The 24,576-nt window shown below is 44.4% G+C and overlaps 1 protein-coding gene across 1 annotated transcript in view; it reads left to right on the top strand.

Annotated features, from left to right (window-relative positions):
* Positions 1-19,323: 19,323 nt before the first annotated feature.
* Positions 19,324-24,576, top strand: part of SH3KBP1 (SH3 domain containing kinase binding protein 1) — a 299,175-nt gene continuing 293,922 nt past the window's right edge. The window contains exon 1 of the mRNA XM_031673286.2: positions 19,324-19,659. Coding sequence (XP_031529146.1) covers positions 19,656-19,659 — 4 coding nt within the window. The 5' untranslated portion in view covers positions 19,324-19,655. The remainder of the gene's footprint in view (positions 19,660-24,576) is intronic.

The raw sequence follows: 24,576 nt of genomic DNA, 5'->3' as shown, positions 1-24,576 counted from the left end.
TTGTCTGGATGTACCATAATCTACTTACACATTCACTACTTGATGAAAATTTGTTCCTCCTACCTTTCACCAATTATGAATTAAGTACAGGTCTTTATGTAGGCATATCTTTTTTAAAATAATTTTTCTTTTTTGGGGGGGTAACTAGGTTTTATGTATTTATGTATTTATTTATTTTAATAGCGGTACTGGGGATTGAACCCAGGACCTCCTGCATGCTAAGCACATGCTCTACCATTGAGCTCTACCCTCCCCACCTATGTAGGCATATCTTTTTATTTCAATTAGGTAAATACCTAGAAGTGAGACTGTCAGGTCATATGGTAAGTATATGTTTACTTGGTGAGAAATAACCAAACTATTTTTCAATTGTATCTTTTTACACTCTCATTAGCAATTTATGAATGTTCCTGTGACTCCACATCCATGCCAGTCTCAGTTATTTTGTTTGTGTGTTTTCAGCCATTAGTAGTTGTGAAGTGGCATTTTCTTAGTGGCTAATGATGTTAAGCATCTTTTCATGTGCTTATTTGCCAGTCCTCTTACCCACTCTGCTAGCCTCCCTCTCAGAAAAGTGGACCAAACACATAAAATCCCTCAAATGTGCTGTGCTCTCCTGCCTTTGTACCTGCTCACGTGCTCTTTCCATTTCCATCGTCCCAAATGCCCTTTTCCTGTATTGGCCCGGTTATTTGCTTCATACCTGACCCTTATGATGCAGATTGGTAGCTTTCCCAACCAAGCCTCACCAAGTTAGCTGCTCCTCCTCTGGGCTCCCAGAATACCTAAACACACCTGTGCTTAAGCCCTTAAAGGCACCGAATAGGAACCACAGCGTATTTCTCTCTTCCCTCCATCTAGCTCCACACCTGACATAGGAGTAGCTAAAAAAAACAAACAAAAACAAAAACAAAACAAACCTTATTGAATGTCCAAAGGCCTCCATATTAGCCAAAACCTTGTAGTGGCTTCTTGGTACCTACAGACAAAAGAGTCCAAATTCTAGCATCTGGCTTATGAAGTACTTGGAGACAAAGGTAGGAAGGTGAGCTGCTTTTCAGGTTTCCTAGGTACCCAACTTCCTCTCATGAGCTCTCCTAGCAGCCCTGTTTCACAGTTTCCTGCAGACGAGAGGATGGAGCATGAAGGGAACCATCCGACACCAGGCGTCTGCTCCGTGACAGGTGCTAAGAGGTAAGCTGTCTCACGGGTTGCCCTCACTGGGCTTTCTCCTGGCCGCAAGCCTTGGCTTCTTTGTTCCCCTCCCCAGCCTCTTTGCCACCAGTTCAAGTCCCACCTAGTTTTCCAGATGAGCATTTCTACCAGTATCTTAGTCCGCGTTTCCCCACATCAGATCCTTAACATCTCAAGAACAGACATCTTGCAATTTCCCTCACACCATTAGGGTCGGAGGCTACCAGCAACAGAGCAGTCCTCAGTAAATATTGTAGGTGTTAAAAACAGCAATGAAATCTAGAAAAAAAATGGGTTTTTGTAGTAGATCAGTATTGGGGGTGGGAAAGAATCCTTCGTTGTTTTCATGAGGATGAGGTGTAGTTGTGGGGTTCAATTATTGTTCCTCTCCACCAAATTTAGAAACAAATGACATCATACATTTTGACCAATTGTCTATCTATCCATCTTTCTAAAACTTTTTTTTATTTGGAAATACCTTTAAGTGTACAGAAAAGTTTCAAGAATAGTACAAGGCGCCATATACCATTTACCCAGATCCACCTGGTAACAGTTCCCATTTGCTTTATCATTGTTCTGTGTGTGTATGCATACATATGCACATAATTTTTTTCTGAATTATTTGAGAGCAGGTTTCACACAGCGTTACCCCTTTACCTCTCAATACGTCAGTGAATGTTTCCTAAGAACAAGGACATTCTCTTACATAACTATAGTAGTTATCAACATCAGGAAATTTAACATTGATAATGGTGATCATTTTGTAATGTATAAAAACATCAAATCACTGTGTTGTACAGCTAAAACTAATATAATATTATAAGCCACTTATACTTTAGTTAAAAATATATATATATGAAAAGTTAACATTGATAGAGTACTTCTGTCTAGTTTTTGGTCCATATTCCAAATGTGTCAGTTTCCTAGGACTGCTGTAACAAATTACTACAAACTTAGTGACTTAAAACAACACAAATTTATTATCTTACAGTTCTGAGGACAGAAGTCTGAAATGGGCCTCATTGGGCTACAGTTGAGGCGTCAGCAGGGCTCCATTCCCGGCCAGAATACTGTATAAATGATGCCGTGTGCCTCTCAGGAGGAACATCCATCTGCGTCTCACTGATGATGTTCATTTCGATCACCTGGTCAAGGAGTTGTCTATTCTTTCCACTAAATAATTACTGGGGGGTTTTTTGTCTTGCAATAAGTAGGCAGTCTATGAGGAGGCATTTTCAGACTTCAGTACATGCTGCTCCTCTTGAAAATAGCCGCATACATTTAGTATCTATTGATGAGTTTTGTCTTAACCCATCTTTACGGTTATGGCTGCAAAATGATGCTCTCCTGACTGCAGTACTCCCTCCACGCTCACTGGCACTGGCATTCTATAAGCAAGACGCCTCCCTTTTCTCCTATTTGTCTATTTATTAATAGGTTGGATCCATTTCTACTTTTTCAGCGGTTTATGATTCAATTTTGCCCTTGATTATCTTGGTGCTCAAATTATCCAAGCTTTGCCGATGGGAGTCTCTTTAAGCTGATTGCTATGTCTTCCTGCTGTGCCCCTATAATTGTTTCTAGCACTTCCTTACTTTGTGGCATAACAAGACTCTCCAGGCTCATCTTGGACATTTCCTGCCCTGACCTTGAGATCAGCCATTTCTCCAAGGAGCCTTGGATTCCTTTTAGTGGGGAATGGCATTAGAGACCAAGATTTGAGCACTAGTGCCCATTACTACTGGGGTGTCTGTTTCTAAGCCTTTTCAGCAGCCATAGCTAGTGTATACACACACACACACACACACACACACACACACATGCATTTATATATACAGACATACTTTAGAAATGAAGAGGTCATGCGTATCCATCCCCATCGGATTCTTCCTTGCCTTCCCTATTTCATATTTGTGTGTCCCTTCTTCCACAGTGAGGACCCTGGCTCCCAACATCAAATCATTTAACCACTTGCTTAGTCCCACAGTACATCTAAAATACTTTCAGAATAGCGTGGCTCATACCACTGCAGGAAACAAACCAACAGTTCAGGATTTCTTTGCTGTTCTCCAGCCCCACACCCCTAAAGACAGAAGGTATAAACACTGTGTTTATAAATTACTTGGATTAATCCTCCCTACCCACCCCATGGGGTGATTATGTTGTTCGTTTGAAATACAGTTGGGTTTTTTTCAACTTGCTTTCAGTTCTAGCTTTTCCCCCTCTTTCCATCCTTGTTCATTTGATTTGATCTTTTGAATATATAGAACATTAACATACGTCCATAAATCAAAGCTATACAAAAAGCTACACTAAGACAAGTGTCACTCCCTCCCATATTCCTTCAACACTGTTCCCTCCCACGCCTTGTAGGCGACCAACTTCTGGCTTCTTGCTGTGTTTGTGGTAAAGACAAGCAGATACGTGTATGTTTTCTTATTTGCCCTTTCTCCCTATGCAGAAGGTAGTATCTTCCATATCCTTTTTTGCACTTTGCTTTTCTTACATAAGAAATTCTGGAAATCACTCCATATCAGTTCATGAGATTGTCCTCATTCTCCTTTAAATCTGCACAGTCCTGACTTGTCTCTGTGCCACTATTCAACCACACGTTTATGTTCAGACATTTGGGTAGTTTCTGATATTTTGCAATTATAAATGACGCTGTAATCAATAACCTTGTGCATATTTATTTTCTTCTTGTTGGAGGTAAATCTTCAGGGTCAATCTCAAGCAATGAGCCTGCTGGGATGAAGGGTAAACTATATGGAGTGCTCTTACATCGTGCCAGCTCTTGTCCAGGGGAGTTCACGTTGCCTCCAGCAACGCAGGAGGCTGCCTGTTTCCCCACAGCCTGCCTGCTGGAGTATGTATTGACAAGCTTTTGAATTTTTGCCAATCTGATCCATAAAAAATGGTATCTCAATGTTGTTTTAATTTGCATTTCAACCAGGTATATTTTAATTAATTAATTTGAAATATAGGTGATTTGCAATATTATATTAATTTCAGGTGTATAACATAGTGATTCAATATTTTTATAGATTATACTCCACTTAAAGTTATCACAGAATAATGGCTACATTTTCCTGTGCCGTACGATATATCCTTGTTGCTTATTTATTTTATACATAGTAGTTTGTGGCTCTTAACTCCCCACCTCTACCTCTACGTTGCCCCTCCCTTTTCCCCACTGATACCCTGATGAGTTTGTTCTCTATGTCCCTGAGTATGTTTCTGTTTTGGTTGCAAGTGTGATCGGCAGGTATCGAAACACATTTTATACTCTCAATTTGATAGTCTCTAGAAAACTCTCTGGAAATAGTTTTCACCCTAGAAAAATTTTAGTACACATCCCACCCAAATGGACCAGGATGACTTCTAAGCCCTTCTACCTGTCTTTTTCTGCAGTTTGGTCTCTTCCTGTTCATGTTTTAGCTGGTTAGGGACTCTTCTAAAGCTTTCTTGCCCCACCTAATGGGCAAGGCAGGGAATGGAGCTTCCTTTTTTGAAAGCTGCCTGGAAACCAGCTGAGATTCAGCGTCCATCAAGATGTTCTGGCCTCACATACCTTAGCCCGAAACAAGACTCAAAGAGAACAAGACATGGAGGTTTATAGTCATGGCTTCAACATCCTCCTACAGTATGTATAGCCACAGCACATGTTAGAGAGTGTTAATTCATAAGGGTAGCTGACATCTTTTCTTTTCTTAGTTGTGCTAATCACTACATGTGCAATCTTTGGTCACAGCTGTTGCTGTAGTCTCCAGGGCCTCGGATGCTCGTTTAAAAAGGTATTTATTTGTTTGTTTGTTTATGCAAAATTAAAATAACTTTTCTTCTGGTTTTAAGAGTAATGCACGCTTGATGGGGGAAAATATCCTAGAAAATACAAGAAAGCATAAAGAAGAAAATTATTTCCTCCACTCAGTGGTAACCAGTTAACAGTTTGGTCTCAATCCTGTGGGATTTTGGCACATATATACCCACTGTGCATGCACACACACACTCCCACACACTCCCATTTTTCTACTCTGTCTCTCTCCCTACGGAAACTCACACACACGTACATACATACATACCAAAACACTAACATTTTTCCACATGTAATACAACCACACTTTGTAAAAATAAAAATCAGATAGTAGTGAACTTACCATTTTGTATTTTTCTTTTTTCATAATATACAGTGAATATCCTTTTCTATTCATGGTAAAGCTTTATAGCATCACGGTTAACGGCTACATCATAGTCTTTTTATAGCTGGAACTTAAAAACTTTTTTATCATGAACATGTATTTGTTTATAACTTTTCAGCATCATGAACAGAGTCTATGAACATCAATTTTTGTACACATGACTATTCCATTAGCATTTATTCCTAGAAGTAGAATTGTTGGGTCAAAGGGTGCATGTTTTTTTTTTAAGGGTGCATGTTTTAAAAAATACTTTTGTTAAAATAATATAGACACATTGGGGTAAGCAGAATAATGCCATGCCACCAAAAATGTCCATGGCCTCATCCCTGGGACCTGGGATGGTTTCTTACTGTAACTGGCAAAAGGAATTTTGCAGATGTGATCAAGTTAATGATCTCAAGATAGGGGGAGTGGTCTGGATTACCCAGGTGGGGCCAGTATAATCACAAGGGCCTATAAATAGAAAAACAGGGAGACAAGATAGTCACAGAAGGAGATGTGATGATATAAGCATAGTTCGGAGAGAGGTAATTGCTGACTGGAAAAGGGCCACGAACCCAGGAACACTGTGGCCTCTAGTCTCTAGAAGCTGGAAAAGGCGAGGAAATAGGTTCTCCCCCGGAACCTTCCTGTCAGCGCTTCCGTCTCAGCTCACTGACACCCATTTTGGGTGTCTAGCCTCCAGAATGGTAAGATAATAATTTGGGTTGTTTTAAGCCACTGAGTTGGTGGCAATTTGTTACAGTAGTGATAGGAACCTGGTGCACCCGGAGTTTAAACAAGTGTCCTAAATAAGGCTTCTCTCCCTGTGAGTGGACCCTGCTTAACCCCCTGTGGGCTTCAGTTCCACTCCCCAGGGAAATCCACTTTCAAATCTTATAGCTCTGTCTTCTGGATTTACCTCCTTTTATCTAAATCATATGCCTATTCTGCTGTTTCTTGATTTGCTAATTTCAGGCACAATCTAGCAAGCTCCTCTTACAATAGAAGAGGACTGAGTCTACGTTATTTCCCCAACTTCCAACCCCAAAGTCTCCCGCTATATTATTATCATACTTTTTGGTTAATCAGTATTACTTGCTTTATGACATATGACCATATAAATACTGTTTTTTCGATGGACAACTTAGGTTATACTATAGATTGTTTTCTTTTTTTACAATTTTTGTTTTTCCTGGTGTTAATAACGGTTGTGATTTTATTTGCTTCATTTTTAGACAGTCATTGAAATCCTCTGTGTTAGTTCCCTCGTGCTGCTCTAATAAGGCCAAAAGTCCAAACTGGGTCTCACTGGGCTAAAGTCAAGGTGTTGGCAGGGCCGCAGTCCTTGTGGAAGCTCTAGGGGAGAACTCATTCCCTGGCTTGTCCAGCTTTCAGAGCTTGTCTGCATTCCTTGGCCCCGTCCATCTCCTAAACTAGTAACAGCTGGTCCCGCCTCTCTCACGGTGCATCACTCTGACTCTTTTTCTGCCTTCCTGTTCCACATTTAAGGACCTTTGTGATGACACTGGGCCCACCTGGATAATCCAGGACCATCTCCCCTTCCCAAGGTTGGCTGATTAGCAATCTTAATTTTTCTCTTCCATCTAAACCTAACATATTCACAGGTTCCAGGGATTAGGATGTGGGTGTCTTTAAGAGCAGCATTATTCTGCCCCCCGCATCCTCCACCAGATCTGCCAAAGGTTATCAATAACATGTTCCACATACTCAGTGAAAACAGAACTCCCTCCTGGAGCTCTCCGTCCTGTTGAAGCTGAACGGATTGCCCTGTGGTCTCGCTGTACAGAGTCATTTGGGGACTGACCTGTCACTGCTGTCTGGGATGGCACCTTTAGTTGCCTGCGTCTCGTGTTTTCCACGTTCTTAGTGTACCCCTTTCTCTGCTGGAGCACATCCCCCCAACATTTCTGAAGAAAGAGTACACGGGAGGCATGCATTTGGAGTTCTCATGTGTCTGAAAAGGTTGTTCTTCCACCTTCATATCTGATTGATGGTTTGATTGAGTGTAGAATTCTAGGTTGAAGATCATGAACTCTCAGAATTTTGAAGCGATTGCTCCATTATCTTCCAACTTCTAGAGACCTGACTGAGAAGTCTTGGCACTATCCTGATCCCCAACCCCTTTGTCTCGCAACTTGCTCGCTCCCTCTGGAAGCTTTTAGGATTGATTACTGGGGTTCTGAATTTTGTGAGAGTAAGTCTTGGTGTGAGTCTTTTTTCATTCATTGTCCTGGACACTTGTTGGGCTCTTTCCATGTGGAGACAATTGTCCTTCAATTTAGGAACATTTTATTTTATTATTAATTTGATAATTCCAGTCCTTCCATTTCTTTGTTTACTTTTTTCCTGAACTGCATAAAAGTTGGCTGTTGGACCTTTTGGAATGATCCTCTATATTTCCTATCCTTTCTGTTCTGTTTTTCCATGTCACTGTCTTTTTTTTTTTTTGTAACCTCCAGGGAGATTTCCTTGGCTTTCTATAACAACTCTTTTATTCAGTTTTTTAAATTTTGGCTATCATTTTAAATTTTTAAAATATTTCTCATCCTTTCATCGCAACAGCTTCGCCTCCTCCTCCCCTTCCTCTCTCTCGCTCTCCCCCTCTCCATCTCCCTGTTTCTCTCTCTCTGTTTCCATTTTTATTTGTGTCCTGTCCTTGTTTCAAGGATGCAATATTGTCTCTTAACATTCTGAGACTCTTTTAGCATTTGGGTTCTTTTCATCTTTGTATAGTATTTATTTTATTAAAAATTTTTTATTGGGGTAATAGTTTATGACATGATAGAAGTTTCTCGTGTACAACATTGTATTTCAATGTCTATATCCCCTGGAGCGCACTCACCACCAGAAATTTAGCTTCCATCCGTCCCCATACAGTTGACCCCCTTTACCTACTCTGCCCTCCACCCTCCCACTTTGATAATCACTACTCCATTCTCTGTGTTTGTTTTTATTTGGTTTGTTCATTTGTTTTTCTATTTGTTTTTTTTTTAGAGTCCATCCCTATGAGTGAAGTCATATGGTATTTGTCTTTCTCCATCTGACTTATTTCATTTAGCATAATACCCTCAAGGTCCATCCATGTTGCTGCAAATGGCAAGAGTTCATTCTTTTTCCTGGCTGAGCAGTATTCCATCGTATATAGATTCCACATCTTTATGCACTCATCTGTTGATGGACATTTAGGTTATTTCAATCTTGTAGTGTTTGGTTGTTGATGAAGTCTTCTTTTGTTCCCTATATACTTATTTTTTTTTCTTAGTTCCTTTTTTGGTATGTTTTTGTCTCTTTCCTTCACAATGGCTTTGTTCCTCAAATGTCTGGTGATCTTTGACCACTGGAATTGAACATCAATGTACCTCAAAGTCTGTCAGCCATCTAATGAGCCTGGCTGGGACTCTGGTGTGGGTGATGGAGCAGTGCGTCAGCCAGCAAGAAACAGATGTGACACTTAAACTGGGCCATCAAGAAGGATTTCATTAGGGGTCATTTATGAAGCTGTGGGCAGGGTTCAGGAGAAACAGCAAAGACCAGATCAGTATATTATGGCTCAAAGGGCAGGAGGAGGGAGTGGTGGTTGGAGCTCCACAAGGGTCTCCACAAGGGAAGGGTGGCTGGTGGGAGCTGTGGTCTTCAGCATAAGGACACAGCCAATCAGTGACATGGAAGGGAGGACGTGAAGGGACTCTATACTGTGACTTCTTTCTCCTCCCACTATTCATCCCTGCCAGTGCCATCCACTGGGTGAACTTGACACAGACGCATCCATACTTTCAGCGCCCAGGGCAGGCTGGAGGAGGACCAAGGATGGAAAAGGAAGACCTCCTGCACAGTATGTATCAGTCTGGGTCCATCAGGAGAACAGATGCCACTCAGCGTGTTTCAGGTATAAATGGTCAAATGTAGAATTGGGGAGGGACTTGGAAGAGCTGGAGAGTAGAGGTCAGGAACACTGCCCTAAAGATCAGAGGAGCTGACACTTGAATGCCTTGGCCCAATGTTCCGGAATTGGATGCTGCAGTGATTCTCGAGACTCTCTAAGAAGATTCTCCCATGAATCACCCCAGTATAGAGTGGCAAACTGTTCTCGAAAGCTTAATGGAAAGCTGCTGTGAATCTCATCCACCCCCATGTCTGGTTTCCACAGCCTCCAGGGAACTGGTGTTTGGTTTCAGTTTCTTGCACATCTGCATCTGGGGATCTTTAATGTTCCACCTCCTGCCCTTGGCGGGGAGGGCAGGCCAGAAGGATGGCCAGGCTTGGTCACTAGGGTTCCAGGAACTGGGTCCTCTCAGGGTTAATGTCTGGTGGAGCAAGATAAGGAGAGGATTGAGGTCCAGCCAGATGGCAACACTGTCCCCCTGATCACAGCCCTGAGCCTCGCCTGAAGGTTGCTCAGCCAAGGTACTCCATTCCCAGCGTCGGAGGCAGACTCCTATTTGGCAGCTTCCTGCTAAGTCTGTTACTCCTCCCTGGTTGTAGGTTGCCGTCTGAACCCCAACGGTGCCTTGAAATGCCTTGTCCTGTGCTGTTTCCTCTCTTGTTCTCCTTGCCCTTGGGGGTGGAGTCCCTCTTTATTCTCTGATTGTTATTTTACTGGGATTTGAGAGGGAGAGATGGTGATGCAAATAGCCAGTGTGCTACGATTAACCGAAGTATGTATTTCTTACAACTGCTCCAAACTGTCAAATGAGATGCTCACTTGAAGGTCCTGTGATAATAATTTTTATTTCTTTAGTTTTTTATATCAGACAAAATAGACTATTTTTATTGGCACACAGTCAGTTTAGTGTTGTGTCAATTTCTGATGTACAGCAGAGTGTTTCAGTCATACATACACATTGTTAACTCTTAATAATTTTTAAATGTTAATTTGTTCAATTATCATCATCATTTATTCTAAGATATTAAAATAAGGATAAATATGAAATAATAAAGGTGTAACAACCTTTAAAAGTAATCACTTTTGTTACTAAAATTCTGCTCAGTGAAGAAAATCTGGAATAGTGCCAGACACTAGCTAAGCACTTGACAAGCCTTAGCTCATTATAGCCACAGGCCAACCCATTTTCCAGATGAGGAACCTGAGGCACAGAGAGGTTCACAAACCTCCCAAGATCTTGTGCCAGCTAGTCCGGGGTGAAGGCTGCATTGTTCATCCCCGGGTCAGTGGCCGCACCCTCCTCCTCTGCTGGCTCGCAGAATAGAAGGGAAAAGGGCCAAATACAGCCACGTGATTCCAAGATGACCTTTTAACCTTTTGGAGTATTTGCTTCCCAAGTTTCTAATGTATTTGCTAAGTTAAAAGGCAAGAGTAAGTATAGGGTATGTGAAGATATATAGTCTGTGCTCTGTCACTTGGTGTCCTGTCAGAAGCATTTTATACCCAATTTCCTACCAAGCAAAGCACTCTCTAGGATCCATATAAATGTGACATTAAGGCCACTGAATAGAAACTTTAAACCATGAAAAAAATTGGGTTGCTTTGTTCCACTTCAGCTGACCCCGTAGTTTCTAATGGAATCAGACACAGCTGTCTTTACATTGCCAGGCCTGCCCCTCTCTCCTGCTAAGGGATGTAGGGCATTTAGCCTCTCTGAACGTGAGTCTGTTCACTTATACAGTGGGGCTAGTAAGATCTTACACTGTTGTCAGGAGAATTTAAAAGAGGATAAAAGAGTATCAAAGCTCCCTGCTTCTCTGTGAACAGAAGTAATTATCTTAAGATGGAGAGAGTTTCAAAACGTAGGTAACATGCTGTATTTTTGTGTAAGGTTGAACCTTTTTACTCCTTTATTTGGGTGCTAAGAAAAGGCCTAGTCTCTATCTGATAGGCTACTTATGTTGTTTATAGTCAGGAGAGACAAAGGCTTATATAAAACTTTTCTGAAAATTGAATTATGAACACACAGCAAAGGTTCCTTTCAAGATTCCCTCTTGGTCAGGACGTTTTCTGGGAAGAGACTGGTTAGGCAGATGATCACCGTTAGATCACAAGAAGAACAAGAATGGCAAGCTAAGGATGACCAGACTTCGGGCCCGAGGTCAGCTGAGAGGGCGGGCGGGCAGGGAGGTAGCCAGTTTCCCCGAAAAGAGCTTAACCTCATTCTAGACCACCAGACAATTCCTTTAGCGTTTCATCAGGAATTCTAATTTCTTCCCAGACGGTTAGGAAATACGTTCTCCAAATGTTCTGTTCTAGACAGGTTTAATATTTCACAATTGAATTTATGAGAAAAAGAAAAGGTGTTTCGGGAATCCTCCAAGAAAAAAGTCCTCCCTTCCAAAGGTTCTCAGTTCGTACCACCAGCGCACTAAAGAGAGTCACCAACTCAAAAAAATACAGTTGTACTGTGTGGAAATCTTCATGTGTCGTAGTGTCATTACACCCGGAGAAAATGCCTGAAGGGATATTCCATTGGAACTGAACAGTGATTATCAATTACCTCTGTAATAATTGGTAATTGTGAGCTTATGGAAGATTTTCACCTTCTAGACTATATTTGTTTAATTTCGTTAAATTTAAAAAAATAATGAAGAGGTATTACTTTTGTAATGCTAATAAACACCAAAGCGATTTTATCAGCTCGGAGGTGTGTGTCCCTGGTAGCTCTCCTGAGCCCCTTTTCATCACTAAGGATCAACCAGATCATCAGATGGCCACCCGGATCGTCTGGGCTCGGGGTAGCTGAGGTGCAGCAAGGTTCTCACACTTGAGCTGCATCAGAATTCCCTGGAGGGCTGGTTCAAACTCCGGTCAGTGCCCCGCCCCCCTCAACAGAGTTCCTGATTCAGAAGGTCTGGGGAAGGGTCCATAGCTGGCATCGCTACAATTCCCACATGCTCATGTAGCAGCTGCTCTGGGGACCACACTTCAGGAAATGCTGGGGCCCAGGAAAGAAAACTTCAACAGGGGACTCAAAGCCAAACAAAGATGTATGTAGACTCATTATTGTTTCTTTTTTAGATGCCACATATAAGTGATATCATATGATATTTGTCTTTTCTGTCAGACTTACTTCATTTAATATGATAACTCTAGGTCCAGCCATGTTGCTGCAAATGGCAATATTTCATTTTTTATGGCTGAGTAATATTCTGGTGTGTGTGTGTGTGATGTCTTTTTAAACCAATCGGCTGTTGATGGGCACTTGGGTTGTTGCCACATCTTAGCTATTATAACTAGTGCTGCTATGAACGTTGGGGTGCATGTGTCTTTTTGAATACAGTTTTCATCTTTTCTGGATATATACCCCAGTAGGATTGCTGAATCATACAGTAGCTCTATTTTTAGTTTTTTTAAAGGAACTTCCACACTGTTTTACATAGTGGCTGCACCAATTTACATTCCCACCAACAGTGTAGGAGGGTTCCCTTTTCTCTACACCCTCTCCAGCATTTATCATTTGTAGACTTTTTGATGATAGCCATTCTGACCAGTGTGAGGTGTTACCTCATTGTGGTTTTGATTTGCATTTCTCTAATAATTATGGATGTTGAGCATCTTTTCATGTGTCTGTTGGCCATCTGTATGTCTTCTTTGGAGAAATGTTCATTTAGGTCTCTGCCCATGTTTTGATTGGGTCGCTTGTTTTTATGATATTGAGTTGTATGAGCTGTTTGCATATTTTGGAAATTTGCATCATTTGCAAATATTTTCTCCCATTCCATTGGTGGCCTTCTCATTTTCTTGATGCTTTCCTTTGCTGTGCAAAAGCTTTTAAGTTTGATTAGGTCTCATTTGTTTATTTTTGCTGTTATTTCTTTTGCCTTTGGAGACTGATTTAGGAAAATATTGCTACAATTTATGTCAAAGAATGTTTTGCCTATATTCTCTTCTAGGAGTTATATGGTGTCATGTCTTATATTTATGACATTTAACCTTTAAACCATTTTGAGTTTATCTTTGTATATGATGTGAGGGAGTATTCATTTCATTGACTTACATGAGGTTGTCCAGCTTTCCCAACACCACATACAGAAACAGACTCACAGATTTCGAAAACAAACTTACGGTTACCAAAGCGGAAAGGGAAAGGAGGAGAGATAAATTAGGAGCATGGGATTAACATATACACACTACTATATATAGAATAGATAAACAACATGGACCTACTATATAGCACAGGGAACTATATTCAATATCTTGTCATAGAACCTATAATGGAAAATAATCTGAAAAATATGAATCATTCTGCTGTACACCTGAAACTAAAACAATATTGTAAATCAACTATATTTCAGTGAAAAAATAAAACAAACAGCCAAACAAATGAACTTGACTTACTTCCCACTTTTGCCTCTGGATGGCCTGTATTATTTTTGAGGAGAGGAACTTGAATTGACTGGCTCTGTATAATAAGAAGTTGTGCTAGAAAGGGTCTCCCTATATTATTAAAGGCAGACCTCAGCGATATTGGGGTTGGGTTCCAGACCACCACAATAAAGTGAAAATTGCATTAAAGTGAGTCACACAAGTTTTTTGGTTTCCCAGTCATATAAAAGTTATGTTTACACTATCTTGTAGTCTATTAAGTGTACAACAGTATTATGTCTAAAAAACAATGTACATACTTTAATTTAAAAAATATTTATTGCTAAAAAATGCTAATCATCATCTGAGCCTCCAGCAAGTTGTAGTACTGTCAAAGATTACATACAGGTCACCATAACAAATAAAATTATCACGAAAAAGTTTCACATATTGTAAGAATTACACAGACATGACACAGAGACAGGAAGTGAGCAAATGCTGCTGGGAAAATAGCGCCAATAGACTTGCTCGGGTAAAGGGTGGCCACAAATCTTCAATTTGAAAAAAATGCAGTATCTGCCAAGGGCAATAAAATGAGGTGTGCCTGTAACTGGGCGCCTGGTTCAGAGACTTTTCAGTTAAGTTCCATGGCCTCTGGGGCTTGAGGACCCATTTGGTTTGGCTGCGTGCACTGGGTGCTTCACGACCTGGGGGGTGGCCGTGGCTCAGCTCAGGCTAGCAGATGTGGTTTCTCTGAATCCTGAGGAGGTGATATTGAGGGTGATGGGCTAGTGGTTACTGCAATACTGTTGTCCTGTTTGGGTAGGAACGTGGGGCTGTTACTGGAGTAGGCAAAACACAGGGAAAACCATCCCCACCAGGCCCCACAAATGCAGTTATTCTCTCTTGTCTTTTATTGTGGTGAAGTAAACATGAAATTTACCATCATAACCATCTTTAAGTGTACAGATAAGGGGCATTAAGCACATTCACATTGTTCCATCCATCTCTGGAACTTTTTCATCTTCCCAAACTGAAACTCTGGCCTCACTATCAGTCTTCTAACACATATAACAGTCTGTTGAGATGTAATTCACATACTATCAATTCACCCATTTTAAGATATATAATCCAACCATTGTTTAGTTTCTTCATAGAGTTGTGCAACAATGACCACAATTTAAAAACACTTCATCACTCCCAAAGGAAACTCTGTACCTGTTAGCAGTCACTGCCTAATTCCCCCAGCCCCCTCCCCCAGCCCCTCATCTACTTTCTGCCTCTCTAGATTTGCCTGTTCTGGACATTTCATGTAAATGGAATCCTATGATTATGTGTCCTTTTATATGCGGCTTTCACTTAGCATCATGTTTTCAAGGATCATCCATGCTGTAGCATGGACCACTGCTTCGTTCCCTTTTGTATTCACCCTTAAGAAGATTCAACTTTGAACTCTTTATCTCCTCCCCACCCTCAATGACTTCCTCCTCCACTTGGTTGATCTCTCCATCTTCTCAGCTTCCAAACCAGCTAACACAATATTTCTTTCAAATTGTCCATCTGTGCTCCCTATCCTCTCCCCATATCCGCTCCCTCACCAGATCTGTGAAATGTAGTTCACAAATGACTCTAGAATGTGACCTCTCCTCAGTGTCAACGCCATAGCATTTCTTGCCTTTACTATCTCTGGCCCGTCCATGGCCTCGCACTTGCAGGCTCTCCCTCCTCCAGTCCCGCTGCTGAGGGCTGGCCAGTTACCTTCTTGGAATCAGTCTGCTTGGAAACTTTTGCTCTTCCACATTGCTGGCAGGGTCTTGTTCACACTAGGCCTGGTACAGAGACTGCTTCCAATCAGACTTTTGGCCACACTCTCATCACTTCCACACAAGCCCCCTTCCAACATCACCTGTTCCCCAGACTCTGAGTATTTTCACACGTCTTTCCCTCTGTCTGGAGTGCTGGCAAACGTTTGTATATAGATCCAGCTCCAGTAGAACCCCAGTCTATGGTGGGGCCTCTGAGCTTAACTTCTCCTGGAAGATCAGAGAAGAGAGAAATCACTTTTGCAAGGCAATCCCTACTTTGAAATCTTCATCACTGGTAAGCTCAAGAGCCCTCTATTGTTAATTATCTCCCGTTTTTAAAAGTTGGCCTTTCAGGTTGGTTTATTCTGATGTTAAATGCCAATTAGTTTATTTAAAATTTTATTTATTTATTACAATGCATATTTCACACATATGATTGGAAATTAATGTCCAGTGCTTTGGGAACTTTTTTGGAATATCACTTGATTAACTTTTTAATTGTGAAAAAAATGCCCTTCTTTACATAGGACCTCTTATAATCTTGGAGGAGGGGGGCCTGGTAGAGTAGGTAGACAATAGTAGAAACTGTATTTCTTGTTAATATCCTAGGACTGTTCTCCCAATTTACTATTTTCTTAGACAAAGCTGTGAAAAGGCTGTAAAATGTTCTCGGCAGGTTAGTCTATACACTGGGGCCTTTCTTGTGTGTTTCAGATGTAAGTTCCTGTGACTGATCAACTTTGAAGTCATTTACTCAGGCAGTCTTTGGATTTGTAAACAAGAACACCTATTCCAGTTTTATAGCCTGGTGGGAGAGCACATTTCGCCTTCTAGTTACTTCCTTCGTGTTTTACTTTACAAAGCAAGCCTTTCCTACAAACCTTGTAAAGAGAATCATACTTTGGTTTTATAAATGATCTGCTTCTCTGATTTGATTAGTTTTTTAAAATCTCCATAGAGCTGGTAAAAAAAGTTCTCTTGGATTTGTTGCCAAGGATTCACTGAACATGATAAAACAGGAAATGAGTGGCTCATTCCACAAGTGGTTATCGGGCTGGGTCAACTGGATGGAGCGGGAAGTTATTTCCACGGCTTGATGTGGGCAGGTTACCTTTAATCCAGTGTACACTATGCAAAGGAAGCGGGGCAAGCCTGCCTCAGAACTGTCAGCACGGAGCCTTGACGGCTTGCTTGCTGTCTGCAGGGTTTCTTCTTAAACCTGCACCCACTAATTTGAGAATTTAATGGGGATCTTGACTACATCAAACATTACCATGGTGTTCTCAATGGTGATTTTCTCTTTCCTTCACTCCTTCTACATTTACTAATTGGAATTCCTCAGTAAGGAAGACTCGTACCCTCTCCCTGACATATTTTCTTCTTCAGTCAGTTATTTATTTATATCCATATGGACTTAAAGGCGGGACTTATTCTTTCAGTTTGAATACAATAGCACTGTTATTTATTTTGTGCCTTGGATTTTGACTTGGCCCCACCCTTTTTTTAATTGAGCGCTTCCCTTATTTGCTGGAACCACGAGATTTTCACATTTCTCCATAAAGCTCATCAGAAGCACCAGATAATGACTGTCTTGTAAAGCACTCTGCATGGAATTTATGTTAACGTAAAGATGATATTAGAGGTTATCAAAGCAAAGTATCATTCATCACATGCAAATTACAGATGTCAAGTCCGAGTACCCAGAGAGCAGGAGTGTGACAGACAGTGAGCGCTGCACAGGCAGGGGCGCAGCCACTTTGCATAGCCCCCAAAACCACCGAGCGACACAGTGGGGCGTTTTCAGTCATGTGATATCATTTTAAGTGTCACGGTTCAGCTACTCTCCATTCCCCTAAATGCATCATCTGTTCTGGTAGCAATGGGAATTCAGTGGGACAAATATGTGACATTAAATATGATAGTATTTCTCCAGCCATATTCATGAGATGAATTCTTGTCATTTGAAGTAGTGTACTAACTCTTCTATTAAAAAACACTTAAGTCCAGCTCTGCTCTTTCCATGTTGAAATATGCCCAGTTAGTTTCAGGGGTCTGAGTCTCTCTGAGAGAGGGATAAGGTGACCTAGTGACCTTGGCCTTGGCAAAGAGAATCACCTCTGGAATTGGGCAGACCCCAGACCAAGTTCTTCTGGGTGAGGTTCAAGAAAAAAAAGTCCTGGTTACAGTGAGCCTTCGCCAGGCTCTATGAGTTTCAGTGTTTGTCAATGCTAAGATCATATCACAAGGTCTCATCACCCTGATATGCCAAGGCATGTAATGAATGAAGTGCCATGGTACCCGGAGCAGGTACAATTGAGTGTATTCACCCTTGCCTTCAATACTTCAGATTCTTAATTTCCATGTTCTTTAATCCTTTTCATAGGAGTCTGTCACTGATGTCACTACCACCTGCTCAGCAGCTGTGTTGGATGGGTCTTCTGCCCCTTGATTAGTCTCCTGTTTAGATGGTTCTGACACACATGAAAAGTATTTAGAAAGATGATGCTACCACTCTCTTGTTGGTAAGACCCTGACTTTGAGGGTTTTTTTTTTCAACCCAATGAAACAATTATAAGTACATCTTTCTGCAGAAATCCTAGGATGTAACCAGTTTACAAGAGTTGCCCCAACATTATAGGTAAGGTATGAAGACAGCCCTGTATTGGGTAGGGAGTCAGCTTTTATTTGTCATTTGTCGGTCCTCCTAACCCTTAGCTTCCTCCATTTTTCAGGGGTCAGTAAATTAATTTCTTTAAAACAGTCTAATTTCTTTATTGTCTTATTTTCTGTCTTCCTCAATGTCTCCCATCTATTTCACTATCTCTTCCTACCACCAGATGGTGGAAAGGGAAAAGGAAATAACGGACGGTAATTGTGGTGGCTGTCAGAGTGTGGCAAAAGGTGTGCTGGTGAATGGACCCAAAAAGGAGCTTGTGAGTTACCCATGAATTCCCTGTTTTCATTTTAGTGCCCATTCAAAGGTCAGCTGCTCAGACCTGGGGGGGGGTCAATATGGCACAAAGTTGCCTGTTGGGGAGGGATTGCCTCAGTGGATTCCTGGGAATATCAGAACCTGGGAACATCGCTGAACAACCGAAACCCACCTGGCCCAGGCACAGGGGTGCGGGGTTAGGGGTCCCTGCGAGGGTCGGTGCCTGGTGATACACCCCACCGGCCTCGCTGCACCCTTCTCTTTCTGCATCTCCATCCCACCACCTCCTACAAGCCGAACTTACACCTGGCCTGCCGTTCCCAGGAGGCAGTGAAGGGACATAGCATTTCTCTCCCTCCATAGGATGAACCCCTTCTTCCCAACAGCCCCGTCTGTGAAGCCTTCTTCTGGGTTGCCTCGACATACCCGGGGTTACCTGTCATCACCCTCAGCAGGTGTTTGGCCCCTCACCTGCCCATGGTCTCCCCTCCCCCAGCCTGCCCACCACCTCGCGTCGCACCCTCACGGTTGGCTCTTTCCATCTCCTTTCCCACGTGTCCCTTCACTCGGACGCCCCCTCCCCCCGGACCCTCCCTCCCCACCGCTTGTCTCGAGGAGTCTCGCGGCATTTCCCGGGGCGTTAACCGAGCCGCCGCGGGTGGGGGGCGGCCTCGCGGAGCTGGTTCCCTCCCCAGCGGGCGGTGAGGGGGGCGCCCGTGCGCCGCAGTCAGAGGGCCGCCCCGGGCGCCAGCCCCGCCCCTCGAAGGCCCCGCCACAGGCCCCGCCCCTCCGGTCCCGGTCCCGCCCCCACCCCGGCGGCCGCGCGTCCCCGGCAGGCGGAGCCGCAGGAGCATCGCGGCGGCGGCGGCGGCGGCGGCGGCGGCGGCGAGGAGGAGGGGATAGCGGGCGGCGCGGCCGCGGCTGCCGGGCGCTGGGCTGGGCGGCGCTTTTTTTTTTTTTTTCGCAATTTCCACTTGCGGGGAGCAGGAAACCCAGCGCAGCCGGGCGCAGCGGGCCGCGATGCAGCAGCAGCAGGAGTCGCCCCGGGGCAGCAGCGGCAGCAGCAGCAGAGGCAGCAGCGGGCGGCATTGAGCCGCCGCGGCCGCCGCTACTGAGGAAAAAGCCAGCCCAGCCGCCGCCGCGTCCCGACCCCCGCGCACACATTCCGGCGCCCGGATCCCCCGCTCCCGAATCCCGGCGCCCTGACCCTTGCGTCCGCCTCCGCTAACTTTCACGCTGCCTCGGCGGCCCGGCCCGGCTCGACGCCAATGGGTGAGTGGGGGGCGCCCGGGAGCCCACCTCAGCCTGGGGGCGGCGCGCCTGTCCCGGGACCGCGGAGCCGAGGAGGGCGTCCCGGGGGCAGGGCCCCGGCGGGTGACACCGCAGTGGGCACCCCGTCTGCCTCACGCAACCCCGTTCACTCCCACTCGCGTCTGCATCCCTGCCGAGCCCGCGCGACGCCTACGGGAACCCCGCGGGGGCCTGGGCGGAGGACGCGGGGGCCGGCTGGGCGGCTCGGGCTGAGGGATGCAGGGGGTGTGGTTGGCTTTTCGGGTGGGCGGGGAGAGTTTTGTCTTGGCCATTTTCTCGCCCCCAGCGCGCCCTCCTCTGCGCTGAGGACGCGGATACCGAGAGCTGGTGGACTCCGGCCCTGAGCGGGGCTCGTGGTGCCCGCCTGACCCCGCCGCGGGGGAAGCCCGAATCTTGAGGTCTCCGGGCGGCCAGGTTGCCTTTGCCGGGGGCTGACGTGGTGGGGGTGCGGGAAACGCCCCAGTACCCGGCCTGGCGTGCGGTCTTCGGGTCCGGAGAGCCTGACGCGCCTCCCTTGGCGTCCCTCTTCCTCCAAGTCCTGACCCCCTCTCTGCCTCCCTGCCTTTCTCCAGCCTGGCAAGCTCTCCGTTCTGTGATGCTCAAAGGCCACTTCCCACACCCTCTAAGTCTGCGGGGTTGGGGATCTGGAAACGGTGATTCAGTCCTTGATTTACTGATCAAGCATCAGTTCCAAGTAGGCAGCTAATCGTTAGGCCCCCAGGGTATCATCTGATATAGACCCCCAGAGTACTGGAACCACGTTGCCCAGAGGACCTGGCACTTTATTGGGCACTGGACTTGAGATTGCCTGGGCTATTAAGCGTTTGGCCCACCCAGGTAATATTCTTGCTGGCAACCAGTCTCTGTTTTTCATGCTTCCGGCTGATTACTTTTAGGTGTTTCTAGGCCAAGCATAGGAAGACTGTCGATTATAATAAATCATAATGAAGTGAGACCTTTCTGTGTTCAGGCCATAAGATTCAGGTAGGCGAGTCCGACAGTGATCTGTGAGCTGCCTCAGGAGGCTCTTGAAGACAGATGCACTGGAGGTTTAACCCAGTCAGTTGTTGACAGGTAAAGTTAAAATTCCATTTGTGGTCATTTGCCAAAAATGGTTTTCTTTTCCCAAAGTGTTGATGATCTGATGGCCTCTCAACTTCAATGTCACTTTTTTTCTCAGTGTCTGTCTCCAATCCCTGCACTACTCCTAGTCTAAATTAGTTTTTTTCTGTTACCCTTTCTCCTATAGTACCTGTTTAAGAAATAGCAGTGTTAACATATTTATTAGAGTTTGTTTTAACATTTCTGTCCCCTACTGTAAGCCCCATGACCGTAGGGACAGTGCTGTGTTGCACTGTTTTGCTCAGCACTATTTTCTTTGGTGCCTGGCACAGAGCAGACTCTAAATAAACATTGGATGAATGAATGAAGGGAGGAAGGAGTATGAAACCTGCCTACTCTGTGGAAGGCAAAACACTTAGCTTGGCACTTAGCTTGTTTTGCTTTGGCATCTAATAAGATGATTTAGTTCATTAACAAACTATATGCTTTAAACATCACCCATGACTTTAGTAACAGATTGGTTTCTCCTGAGGTAACCAAAAATGCTGTTTTGATCATCTCTAGTTTTGGGTGGGTCACCTAAAGGGTTGCACAAAAAAAGAAGTTAGATCCAAATGTCTTCTCCCTTGGTTATACTGTGCTTTCTGTATCTCAGTGGAAAGAGGATGGAGTCCTGATTAAGAAGAAACAGACCTGTTTATCATTCAAGTCTGAACTGTTTTCATCTTCCAGAACCTCCTAAGAAAATTAGAGAGTGCTTCTGTAGTTTATAGTCCTTTCAGGCTTAATCTTTTTTACTGTAATCATTACAAAAATGGGGGGGTGGTGCCAAAAGTGATTTTCATTTATTTCAGGTGTTTACGATTAGAGGCATTAAGATTAAAATGGATGCTGTCATTTAATTCATTATAATGTCTAGAGCGGGATTTGAGGTGCTTGTAGTAGTTTGGGGTGAAAGATCACCTGCAATTTTTAAAGCATCTTCAGCAATGTATTTCTGATGAGGTACAAGTATTTAACAATCACTCTGTATGTCTTCTGATGGGGCCACCGAACAGTGCAGTTTCTGAACCGAGTGTGCATGGACACACAGGCATACCCACTCCCCCAATCCCACATATCTCTTTGGTCTTCAGAAGAGTTGTCCAGTTTATTGATTTGATACCTTTCCATTCTTACCTGGCCTGATAATGATTTTTCTGTTAGTGGATAACACAATAAAACTGTATTACATAGTGTTTGATCTGAAAAAAATACCTGCAGAGCATCAAATTTCGAACACTGAGATGAAGCCAGTTAGTTGTGAAATGGCCTCTTACCAAGGCCTGCTCAGAATGTGCCCTCTGAGCTTGCAGGGAGCTGCATTCAATGCCAGATGCAGGGTTCGGCTCTTGTAATTATAACTGCGCAAATATTATTACGACCCAAATCTGTGAGTAGTGGAGGGTCGGCAAACCCAGTGAATGATTTCTATTTAAAGAGTTGCAGAGTCACAACAAAGTTTGGACTGCTTTTTAGCAATGTATGGTATTGGTGGTGGGGGACTGCTTTATGCTAAGTCAACAAAAACTAAAATGAGTATAACATGTTGACCTCCACAAACAGGCTGGTGTTAGAAATGGAAGAAAAGGCTCTGCCTTTATCTGTCATGCCCTTTCCTTTATCCCCTTCCATCCATCATGGCTCAGGCAAAGCCCTGCTACCTTCCTGGTCTACAGACCTTGGTTGTTTCTTCTCTGGCCGCTTCAGTTCTTTCTGCGTTACTGACGTTGTCTCATCAGCTTGTTTTAAAGTCAGTTGCACACAGTGGTCAGTATTCATCCATTTATCCATCTATCTGTCCAATATTTATTGACCTCCTGCTCTGTGCCTGGCGTTGTGCTGGGAGCAGGCGCACAGCACACGCAGACCTGCCGGCTTGGCTTCTTGGTCTAGTGGGAGAGGTAGGCTTGAGTGTGATACTTAAGATAATACGTAATTATAAGCTATGGTAGGTCTCGTGAAAGGAGGTTAGAGAGGGGGGAATCTGACTTAGGCCGCAGAGCGGTAAGGACAGTATCTGAGGAGGTGGTGTTTGAGTTGGAACCTGAAAGTTGAGTTGGAGTCGGCACTGCCCTCCCCTCCCTCCCACTGGCCTCTCCTGCTCCTTGCGGAAGGAGAACACACACCATGGGGAACCGCGGGGCATCCCCGTGAGAGGGGGTCAGGAAGGACCGCACTAGGAGTGGAGCCTGTGTCAGGTGCTTCGGGGAGCATTTAAGGAAGCCGGGCACTGCCCTGGGTTGGATGCTGTCAGGAAGCAGGGGTGATTCCATGATCGGGTGCCTTACGAATCTTCCTGAGAAGCGGGAAGATCAGGCAAAGGCTGGGCTTGGTGAAGAAGCAGCAGTCACTCAGATGAGTCAGGAGCTAGGGACTTTTGTGGTTTGGACAAGTTCCTGCTTTGTCCAGGTTCTGACATGATTCCTGAGTAGTCTTGTTTTTGTCCCGGCCCATCCTGCTCACAGAGTGGCCTGGTCTGATGTTGGGGTTCTGGGGAATTGTTTATGCTCAACAGGAGAGCTCCCGGCCAGCTCCTGACGGATGCCAGGGGCTGCTTTTCTCTGTCTCGAGTTAACTAAGGAGTGAGTGGGGGTAGGGGTTAGGAGGTGGTGGCGGTGGGGAGAATGGTTGTCCAGGTGTATTTGGGGGTGACTTCCTTAATATCGGCTGGCTCTAGTCTGGGCACTGTTGCTCAGCATTCAGCAGAACAGACGACTGACTCGCTCTACCCGGGAAGAGACAGGGGAACAGAGCAAAGTGCTGAGAACCAAGAAGCAGTGCGGCTCTTAATGGGGAAGGTGCAGGGCAGGGGAGTACTGGACTCCTTGCAGTGTGGGAGGAGGAGGGTCTCTAATACAGTGGTTCTCAGAGTGTGGTCCCCAGCCATCAGCTTCAGCCTCCAGGGTTCCTGTTAGAGATATCACTTCTCTGGCCCCAATTCTACCTACTGAGGCAGGAACTCTCTGGGTATTGCCCAGCAATCTACATATTAACGAGCCCTCCAGGCGGTTCTGATGCATGGTCAAGGTCAAGTGTAGAACCTCCTTGCCTTGCAGATGAGAAAACTGAGGTCCAGAGCGTGTGGGTCCACGGGCACCCTGGTCATTAAGATGCTGTTATAAGTGACACAAGACCTCAGAGAAGGAGAAAAATGTGATCCAAGTTCAGAACAAAGCTCTCATGGAGTTACTAGAAGAGTTCACAGTTGATTGACCCATGAATCCAGTCCAAGCCAGATCTCCAACACCTGGGCATTAGTGATGCTAGCCGGCCCATCTTGGTGTTAGTCACTTGGACTTTTACTGAAGTATCATACATCATCCTTTTTTTCCCCTCCATCCTCTTTAGAAGGGACATGGCAAATACATTGCTAGCATTATTAAGGTTTTTGATATTTGTGGTTTTCTATACCTGGTACCTGTATTAGTTTCCAATTGCTGCTGTAACAAATAACCACCTGCTTGGTGCCTAAAATACCACAGGTTTATTATCTTAAAGTTCTGGAGATCGGAAGTCCAACACGATCTCATTGGGCTAAGATCACCACATTGGCAGGACTGTCTTCCTTCTGGAGGCTCTAGGGGAGCATCCCTTTTCTTTTTCTCCACTTCTGGAGTCTGCCCACATTCCATGGCTCATGGCCCCCTTCCACTTCCTAAGCTGGGAATGGCCGGCCAAGTCTTTCTCACATGTCACCCTGATACTGGCTCTCTGGCCTCTCCCTTCCATGTGTAATGAGGGCAGGAGCTACATCTGTCTGGTCACTATGTCCAT

The sequence above is a fragment of the Vicugna pacos genome, chromosome X (genome assembly GCF_048564905.1).
Source record: "Vicugna pacos chromosome X, VicPac4, whole genome shotgun sequence".
Lineage (NCBI taxonomy): Eukaryota > Metazoa > Chordata > Mammalia > Artiodactyla > Camelidae > Vicugna > Vicugna pacos.
The sequence above is the reverse complement of the archived record's forward strand: the minus strand, read 5'-3'. Positions and strand labels throughout refer to the sequence as shown.